At 45.5% G+C, this 10134-nt stretch overlaps 1 protein-coding gene across 1 annotated transcript in view; it reads right to left on the minus strand.

The window, feature by feature from the left end:
- Positions 1-1473: 1473 nt before the first annotated feature.
- The window catches only part of Tmbim6 (transmembrane BAX inhibitor motif containing 6), a 39925-nt gene continuing 31264 nt past the window's right edge, over positions 1474-10134 (minus strand). Inside the window, exons 6-7 of the mRNA XM_013018695.1 lie at positions 9631-9636; positions 1474-1516 (exon numbers count right to left, since the gene is read on the minus strand). Of these exons, the coding sequence (XP_012874149.1) occupies positions 1474-1516; positions 9631-9636 (49 nt within the window). The remainder of the gene's footprint in view (positions 1517-9630; positions 9637-10134) is intronic.

Raw genomic sequence — 10134 nt, forward strand, 5'->3', positions numbered from 1 at the left:
ACCATCAGCACCCAACTCTCTTCTAATTTTCTTTTGTCTTGGTATTTCTAGCCATTTTCTCCACTTGAATTCGTGGATTACCTCACTTCCTTGGAATGGAACTGTTTGCTTCAGGGTGTTTCTCCAATTTCCTTTCCAGGAAGGAATTTGGCATGGTGGGCTTGACTCAAGCCTCTACCTCTTCCAAGCTGAAGCTAAAGGGTCTTTCTACATTCTTTTCTCTCTTTTTTTTGTGTCAATACTTGGACTTGAACTCAGGGCCTGGGTGTTGTCCCTTAGCTTTTTGCTTGAAGCTAGCACTCTATCCCTTGAGCCTCACCTCCATGTTGGGCTTTTTGCTGGTTAATTGGAGTAAACTCTCAGGGACTCTTCCTGCCCAGTCTGGCTTCAGACCTTGATCCTCAGATCTCAATTTCCTGAGTAGCTACACTTACAGACCGGAGGTAAAGGAGCCTACTTCTTTTTTGTTCTTTTGTCCCAGGATCTGATCAGTCTGCTGCTGGGCTCCACTCTTGTATTTGTGTCCCTGGGGTAGGATGAACTGACTGAGAAATGTCTCGTCAACCAAACCCTGGTGGCTTCACACCTGTAATCCTACCTACTCAGGAGGCTGAGATCTGAGGATCATGGTTCAAAGCCAGCCAGCAGGAAAATCTGTGAGACTCTTAGCTCCACTTAACCACCAAACAAAGTCAGATGCAGAAGTGGGGCTATGGCACAAGTGCAAAAAACAAAACAAAACAAAAAACAATGATAGCACCCAGGCCCTAAATTCAAGCCCCAGGACCAGCACCAAAAAAGAAAAAAGAAAAGATCCCTTGATCCATTTTGGAGTAGAACATTTCACAGCTCACTTCACAACATCTGTTTGCAGAATCAAGTGACCTCACTATTTTCTCCAAGAACAATGGGTGAATATTTGCTTTAGTATTATGCAAGACTGAGTTTCCCAAACAAAGGAATCCCAAGCTGCCAGACACAAGCCCATCCCCTACAAGGCATCAAGAAATCTGCAGTTGAAGGTGAAAAACAAGCACGTTCCTCTGATGGGGCACTCTGCCACTTGCTGAAAGTGTCCTAAAAATGTTAGCTCAAGTTTTCTGGGTTGCCAATGGTTTTACTTTATTTTGTATGTTCCAGTACTAGGACTTGAACTCAAGACCTGGGCACTGCCCATTAACTTCTGTGCTCAAGGTTAGCACTCTACCACTTGAGCCACAATTCCACTTTCGGATTTTGGGTGATTAATTGAAGATACAAATCTCATGGACTTTCTTGCTCAAGCTGGCTTCGGACCACGATCCTCAGATCACAGCCTCCTGAGTAGCTAGGATTACAGGTATGAGTATTGAGCCACTGGCACTTAGCTTTTATGTTCTTCTTTATCCTTTTCTAGATTTTCTTCAAAAACTGTGTTTTGTTTGATTTGTAAGTTTTAAAGACGGACTTGGTAGCACATACCTGCAATCCCAGTTACTGAGGAAGGGAAGGGGAAAGGGAGCTGAAGGCAGAAGGACTAAGGATTTGAGGCCAACCTTGGCAAAACGTACGGAGACCTTGTCTCAAAGTGAAAAAATAAGCTGGGTGTACTAACTCACGCCCACAATCTCAGCTACTTGGAGGCAGATTAGGGTTTAACCTCAGCCTAGGCTTAAAAGTTTTTGAGCTGGGGCTGGGAAGGTGGTTCCGTGGTAGAGCACTTGCCTTGCATGTCTGAGGCCCTGAGTTCGATTCCTCAGCACCACATAAGCAAGGGAAAAAAAGCCTGAAGTGGCGCTGTGGCTCAAGTGGTAGAGCTCTAGCCTTGAGCTGAAGAGCTGAGGGACAGCACCCAGGCCCAGAGTTCAGGCCCCACGACCGGACCCAAAAAAAAAAAGAAAAAGTTTTTGAGCCAGGGGCTGGGAATGTGGGTTAGTGGGAGAGTGCTTGTCTAGCTTGTCTAGCATGCATGAAGCCCTGAGTTCGATTCCTCAGTGCCACATGAACAGAAAAATCCAGAAGTGGCACTGTGGCTCAAGTGGTAGAGTGCTAGCTTTGAGCACAGAGAGGCTCAAGGATAGTGCCCAGGCTCTGAATTCAAGCTCCAGGACTGGCAAAAAAAAAAAAAAAAGTTTTTGAGGCTCTGAGTTCAAATCCCAGTACAACCAAAAAAAATGCTGAGAGCATAGCTCAGTTGGTGATGATTGGACTCTGGGTTCAATTCCCAGTATTGAAAAAGAAAAAAAAAAGGAGCTGTGAAGGTGGCTGAGTGGTAGAGCTCTTGCCTTGCATGCCTGAGGCCCTGGGTTCGATTCCTCAGCACCACATAAGCAGAAAAAAAAAGCCGGAAGTGGTGCTATGGCTCAAGTGGTAGCATGCTAGCCTTGAGCTGAAGAGCTGAGGGACAGTGCCTAGGCCCAGAGTTCAGGCCCCACGACCGGACCCAAAAAAAAACAATTGACGTTATGGCCTGCAATAAATTCTAGTTATCTGCTCCCATTCTATTATACTATACAAGTTAATCCAAGCATGTAAGTCATTTCAAAGCTACATTAATTAAAGGCAAGTAAGCATTTCTGTGGTATTGGGGGTTTTTTGTTTTGTTTTTTGTTTTTTTTTTTGCCAGTCCTGGGCCTCAACTCAGGGCCTGAACACTGTCCCTGAACTTCTTTTTGCTCAAGGCTAGCACTCTACCACCACTTCTGGCTTTTTCTATTTATGTGGGACTGAGGAATAGAACCCAGGGTTTCATGCATGCTAGACAAGCACTGTACCACTAAGCCATATTCCCATCCCTGGTTTTGGTATTTTTAAACCTCTCTCTCTCTCTCTCTGTCTCTGTCTGTCTATCTGTCTGTCTGTCTGTCTCTCTCTCTCTCTCTCTCTCTCTCTCTGTCTCTGTCTCTCTGCTTTTTTCTTCCAATGGTACCAGTCCTGGGACTTGAAAGCTGGAAGTGGTGCTGTGATTCAAGTTGTAGAGCAAAAGAAGCTTAGAGGCAGTACCCAGGCCTTGAGTTCAAGCCCTAGGACTGTCACAGAAAAGTAAAATTTCCCTTTTATATTTTTAAAAAGTAATTAAAGCTGAGTGCTGGTGGCTCATGCCTCTAATCCTAGCTACTCAGAAGGCTGAGATCCGAGAATGCCAGTTCAAAGCCAGCCCAGGAAGGAAAGTCCATGAGACTCTTATCTCCAATTAACCACCTGAAAATCAGAAGTGGTGCTGTGGCCCAAACTGGTAGAGTGCAAACATTGGAAAAAAAAAAAAAAGCCCAAGGACAACACTCAGGCCCTGTCTATGACCATAGACTACTCAGTTTAAACTTATTTATTTATTTGGTCAGTTGTGGGCTGGAACTCCGGGCCTAGGCACTGTCCCTGAGCTTTTGCATTCAAGGCTAGCACTCTACCACTTTACACCACAGTGCCACTTATAATTTTCTGGTGGTTACTTGGAGATACTCATCTCTCAAGGCTCACCCCTCTAATCCTAGCTACTCAGGAGGCTGAGATCTGAGGATCGCGGTTCAAAGCCAGCCCTGGCAGGAAAGTCCGTGAGAAGCTTATCTTCAATAAACCACTAGAACACCGGAAGTGGTGCTGTGGCTCAAGTGGTAGAGCACTTGCCTTGAGCTGAAGAGCTGTGGGACAGCACCCAGGCCCAGAGTTCAAGCCTCAAGGACTTTCCTGCCAGGGCTGGCTTCAAACTGTGAACCTCAGATCTCAGCCTCCTGAGTAACTAGGATCACAAGTGTGAGCCACTGGTGCTCAGTAGTTTAATTTTGTTTTTGTTTTGGTCTGTCATGAGGCTTCTCGGGCCCTGGGCTGACCCTGAGCTCTTTTTGCTCAATGCTGGTGCTCTACCACTTTGAGCTATAGTACCACCTCCGGTTTTCTGGTGACTAAAACTTTCCTGCTTGGAAAAGAAAGATGATCTTCAGATTTCAGCCTCCTGAGTACCTAAAATTACAGGTGTGAACCACCAGTGCCCAGTCAGTTTAAATTTTTAATAAAAATTGTTATTTCTGCGCATCAGTGGCTCATACCTGTTATCTTAGCTACTGCAGAGGCTGAGATTTGGAGATTAATGTCCAAAGCCAGCAGGCAAAACCTTAAGTTTTTCTTTTCTTTTCTTTTCTTTTTGTCGGTTGTGGGACTTGAACTCGGCCTGAGCTCTGTCCCTCAGCTCTTCAGCTCAAGGCAAGCACTCTACCACTTGAGCTACAATGCCACTTCCAGGTTTTTTTTCTGGTCATTTATTGGAGATGGGAGTTTCACAGACTTTCCTGCCAGAGCTGGCTTTGAACCGCGATCCTCAGATCTCAGCCTCCTGAGTAGCTAGGATTACAGGCGTGAGTCACCAGTGCCCGGCACCTTAAGATTTTTATCTCCAGTTAGCCAGCAAAAAGCCCAAAGTGGAGCTGTGGTTCAGTGATAGCACACCAGCCTTGAGCAAAAAAGTAAAGCAGGAATTCAAGGCCCTGAATTTAAGCTCCGCTTCCTCCCACATACACACGCATGCACACACACACATGCACACACACACACACACACACACACACACACAAAATCAATCAATCAATCAATTACAACTAGGTGCCAGTGGCTCATACCTGTAACACTATAGCTACTCAAGGCTGAGTTCTAAGGACTGAGCTTTGAAGCCAGACTGGGCAAGAGAGTCCAAGAAACGCTTATCTCCAATTAACTAGCAAAAAGCCAGGCTCAAGTGGTAGAGCACCAGCCTTGAGCAAAAAATATAGGGACAGTATCCAGGCCTCAAGTTTAAGCTCCAAGACAGGTACCAAAATAATAATAATAATAATTTACCAATAATTTATAAGTGGAACTATTTTGCACATTATTGAGAATTACCTTTTTTTTTTTTTGGGTCCAGTCGTGGGGCCTGAACTCTGGTCCTGGGCACTGTCCCTCAGCTCTTCAGCTCAAGGCTAGCGCTCTACCACTTGAGCCACAGTGCCACTTCCGGCTTTTTTTCTTTTTGCTTATGTGGTGCTGAGGAATCAAACCCAGGGCCTCATGCATGCAATTCAAGCGCTCTACCACTGAGCCACCTTCCCAGCCCTGAGAATTACCAACCTTTTTCTCCTCAACCTCTTTGGTCCTATAACCCAATGTAGGAACTATAGTGGGTGGTTTTTGTTTTGTTTTGTTTTGTTGCCAGTCCTAGAGCTTGAACTCACGACCTGGGCACTGTCCTTGAGCCTCTCTGTGCCCAAGTCTGGCACTCTACCACTTGAGCCACAGCACCACTTCCAGCTTTTTCTGCTTATGTAGTACTGAGGAATTAAACCCAGGGCTTTATGCATGCTAGGAAAGCACTCTACCACTAAGCCACATTCTGGGAACAGAATGGTTGCAGAGCCAGGCTCCAGTGGCTTACGCCTATAATCCTGGTTACTCAGGAGGCTGAGATCTGAGGATTGTAGTTCAAAGCCAGCCTGGGCAGGAAAGTCCATGAGACTCTTATCTGCAATTAACCATCAGAAAACAGGAAGTGTCGCTGTAGCTAAAGTGGTAGAATGCTAGCCTACCACTTGGGACAGCTCCCAGGGCCAGAGTTCAAGCCCCACAACCGACAAACAACAACAACAACAAAAACCAGAATGGTTGTAGAGTGAGGAGAATGTGCAGGGCAAGATGGGAGCAGGTCAGCAAGGTGCCTCTTAACCCCAGAAAGAGATGGTGGGACTTGCTCATGTGTCTGACGTGAGAGAGAGAGGAAGGTGTGGACTAACTCCAAGGGTGACGGCACAACTAGAAGACTGATACAATGAAGACGGAATAGAATGGCCTAGAGCCCGAGACAATCGACAGTTAAATGTTGGACATGTTAAGTTGAAGTTGCCTATTGGACAACATCCAAGGGAAATGTGGAGTCAGCAGTTAGTTATAACAGTCTAGAGTTTAGAAAAGAGGCCTGGGCTGAAGATATAAATTAGTAAGCCATCAGCATATGGATGTTATTTAAAGCCAGAGGACTGGATGAGATCACCAAGGGAGTAAGAAAAGGAAAGATCTGAGTCATGAACCCTCCATTCTTTAGAGGTCAGAGGAAATGGCAGAGGAAACTAGAAAGATGGCACCCAGAGAATGTGGGGTTCCAAGTGTAAGAGAAGGAACTGTTTTCAGAAAGAATAAACAAACAGTGGTTAGATTAAGCTGAGGTATGTAGTAAAATGAGGATTAAAAATTGTCTTTTGCTGGCGCCAGTGACTCACACCTATGTAACCCTAGCTGCTGAGGAGGCCGAGATCTGAGGATCACAGTTTGAAGCCAACCTGGGTAGGAAAGTCCATGAGATTCTTATCTCCAACTGTATCTCAAGTGGTAGAGCACTAGCATTGAGCAAAAAAACTCGAGGACATTGACCAGGCCTTGAGTTCAAGCCCCAACCAAAACTGGCACACACACACACAATAGTCTTTTGATATGGTCCTGATAATGTACACCTGTAATCTAAGTACTGGGGAGGCTGAGGCAGGAGGAATGAAAATTTGAGGCCAGGCTAGGCTAAATTTTGTGTAAACAAAACAAAAATTTGGCTCTAGCATGGAAGTCATTTATGACCTAAACAAGAACAGTGGAAAGAAAGCTTGTTTAGAGGGATTAAAAGACAGGAGAAGCCAAACACCAGGGCTCATGCCTGGAATCCTAACTACTCAGGAGGCTGAGATTTGAGGCATAGTTTGAAGCCAACTCAGGCAGGACAATCTGTAAGACTCTTATCTCCAGCAAAGAGACAGAAGTGGAGGTATGGCTCAAACGGTAGAGCACCAACCCTGAGTGGAAAAAGCTAAGAAACAGCACCCAGGCAGAGTTCAAGCCCCAGTGCTAGAAAAAAAAGGGGAAAAAAGACATAGGAAAGTAGAAACAGGAATATAGATAACTCTTTAAGATGGAAATAAAAAGAGTGGCATATGTGAAAACTAGACCTAAAAGACATACATATTCATAGACATGTATATACCTATATATATATATATCCATTTACATAAGTTTATATATGAATAAACACAGAACATGAATCTGGCTAAGGGACTACTTAGGAGGAGACAGGAAAGGGGGAAGGGTAGAGAAATAGAGGGTGAATAAGATTTTTTTAAACTTACATTAATCATACAAAGGGGGATGTCATTGTTACATTTCTTTTCTTTTTTTTGCGGGGAGGGGGGGTCTGGTCATGGGGCCTGAACTCTGGGCCTGGGCGCTGTCCCTCAGCTCTTCAGCTCAAGGCTAGCGCTCTACCACTTGAGCCACAACGCCACTTCCGGCTTTTTTCTTTTTGCTTATGTGGTGCTGAGGAATCGAATTCAGGGCCTCAGGCATGTAAGGCAAGCGCTCTACCACTGAGTCAACTTCCCAGCTCATTGTTACATTTCTACACACATTTACACTGTATCCCAGTCAACCTCATCCTGCCCTCCTGTCTCCCAAAACAGTTTCAACAGAGTTCATGGTTCTTTTTCATAGTTGCAAATAATCTATTTCAACTGTATTCAACCACCTTCATCCTTGTTAGGTTCCCCTCCTGCTGTCTCCCCACCCCTAGGACAGAATCTGTTTCTCCTTCCTACCCCTCCTCCTCCTCCTACTGATCAACAGCTTTCATGAGGTGCTTATAGATCGCTGTGAAGGTGGACACTTCTAAAAGGCATTTCCAGAGGATGAAGATGGTCAAAATACATTGTGTGCAACTATAAATCTAGAACAATGAAAACTGCTGACATTGTTTAAGGAAGAGGGGAAAGGCAGAAGGGAGAGTGACAGAGATGAGATTGATTGGAATCTATTGTAAAACCACCAGAATGCAGCAATGAAATCTCCCTGTGTATCATAATGCAAACGAAATTTTTAAATAATTTTTTATTATTGATATTTTTGTCAGTTGTGGGGCTTGAACTTAAGACCTGGGCACTGTCCCTGAGCTTTTGTGCTCAGGTTAGTACCCTTTGAGCCACAGCTTCACTTCACAGGAAATTCTGTGGAACTCTTATCACCAATTAAGCACCAAAAATGCTGGAAGTGGAGCTATGGTACAAGTGGCAGAACACTAGCCTTGAGTAAAAAAGCTCAGGGACAATGCCAAAGCCTTGAGTTCAAGCCCCAAGACTGGCATGTGTGTGTGCACATGCTCACACACACACACACACACACACACTTATCTAGAGAGTGAATGCATTCATTATCTATGGAATTTAAACTGGATAAAGAGAGATCAATGAAAGAGAGGACAGGTAAGAGGCAGGCGGGGTAGGGTGTAGGCTCTGGTGGAATACAGTGGTAATAGACATGAACTAGAAAGATGTTGGGGGAAAAAAATCAGGTGGTACTGAGAGGGTGGAATGCATGAAACTGAGAGTTTGGAAGTGTTGTGGGTTAGAATTTGGTCCACCCCCCCAAACAACATTAACATCTAAACCCAAAAATCTGAGGAGACCTTATCAGGAAGGAGGCCATTTAAGGGGGCAATCATGTTAAAAATTTAGTCATAGCAGTCATTAGTCCTCTACTTCAATTTGACAGGTGTGTATGTGTGCGTGTGTGCGTGCGCACACGCGCATGCATGTGCACTGGAAGTAGAATTTGAACTCAGGGCCTGAGCAATGTCCCTTCCTTTTTTGGGGGGGTGGAGGGGTCTGGTCGTGGGGCCTGAACTCTGGGCCTGGGCGCTGTCCCTCAGCTCTTCAGCTCAAGGCTAGCACTCTACCACTTGAGCCACAGCGCCACTTCCAGCTTTTTTCTTTTTGCTTATGTGGTGCTGAGGAATCGAACCCAGGGCCTCATGCATGCAAGGCAAGTGCTCTACCACTGAGCCACCTTCCCAGCTGCTGTCTCTTCGATTTTTCACTCAAGGCTGATGCTATACCACTTGTGCCACTGCTCCATTCTTGACTTTTTCTGGTTAATTGGAGATCAGAGTCTCACAGATTTTTCTACCTGAGCTGGCTTCAAATCATAATACTCAGATCTCAGTCTCCTGAGTAACTAGGCTCACTGTCATGAAACTCTGGCCAGGCCCACAGCAATATTTGTATGTTAGGGTCATTGTCAATCTCCATTTAATTTAGGAAATTGGGAAGCATTGGGCCTCAATGTCTTGCCAAGGTCAAAGCCTGTGTGTGCTAGAGATGTGATTCAAGCCCAGGCAGTTTAGCTCAGAACATATTCAAAATCCTTGGACTAAGAGGCAAGGCTGGGTTCTCAAAGCAAGCACAGCACAGGTGAGAAGCCAGGAGAATGTAAGAGCTGGAAGGACATGGTTGTAGTCCAGAAGTAGGGAGGAGCCACGCACACTGGTGGCTCATACCTAGAATCCTAGCTACCCAGGAAGCTAAGATCTGAGAATCACGATTCAAAGCCAGCCTGGGACTCTTATTTTCAATTAACCACTAAAAAAGCCAGACGTAGAGCTGTGTCTCAAGTGGTAAAGCACTATCCCTGAGCAAAATGTATCTCTGGTACAGTGCCCAGGCCTTGAGTTCAAGCCCCAGGACCAGTATGAAAAATGTAGAGAGGAGACCTTCTCATTCATCAGCTGGCTGAAGAGCTGAGAAGTGAAACTCAACAGAGATAGAGAAGCTGCTGTAGAGGGTTCGCTACGGGACTTCTGAGGTACCCCAAAGGAGATACAGGATGGAGGGAGAAAATCACTACAGACACGTCTCTAAAAGATGGAGGCTAATTCATGCAGCAGAGTGTATATGTAGGGTGGATGGAGGGCAGATTGGGTCTATAACAGCCACAGAAGCCATCAAGAAATAAGGTTTCAAACTGGACATAAGTGGGTCATGCCTGTAATCCTGGCTACTCAGAAGGCCAAGCTCCGAGGATGGCGGTTTGAAGCCATCCCAGGCTCGTAAGTTCATGAGACTCTGATTTACCACCAAAAATCTAGAAGTGAAGGTGTGGCTCAAACAGTAGAGTACCAGGCTTGAGTGGAAAAAGCTAAGAGACAGAATACGGACCCTGAGTTCAAGCCTCAGAGGGAGAATGGAAAGAAGGGAGGGAGAGAGGGAGGGAGAGAGGGAGGGAAGGAAGCAGGGAGGGAGGGAAGGAAAGAAGGAAGGAAGCAAGGAAGGAAGGAAGGAAGGAAGGAAGGAAGGAAGGAAGGAAGGAAGGAAGGAAGGAAGGAAG

This window comes from Dipodomys ordii, unplaced genomic scaffold, assembly GCF_000151885.1.
Source record: "Dipodomys ordii isolate 6190 unplaced genomic scaffold, Dord_2.0 Scaffold42, whole genome shotgun sequence".
In the NCBI taxonomy this organism is placed as follows: domain Eukaryota; kingdom Metazoa; phylum Chordata; class Mammalia; order Rodentia; family Heteromyidae; genus Dipodomys; species Dipodomys ordii.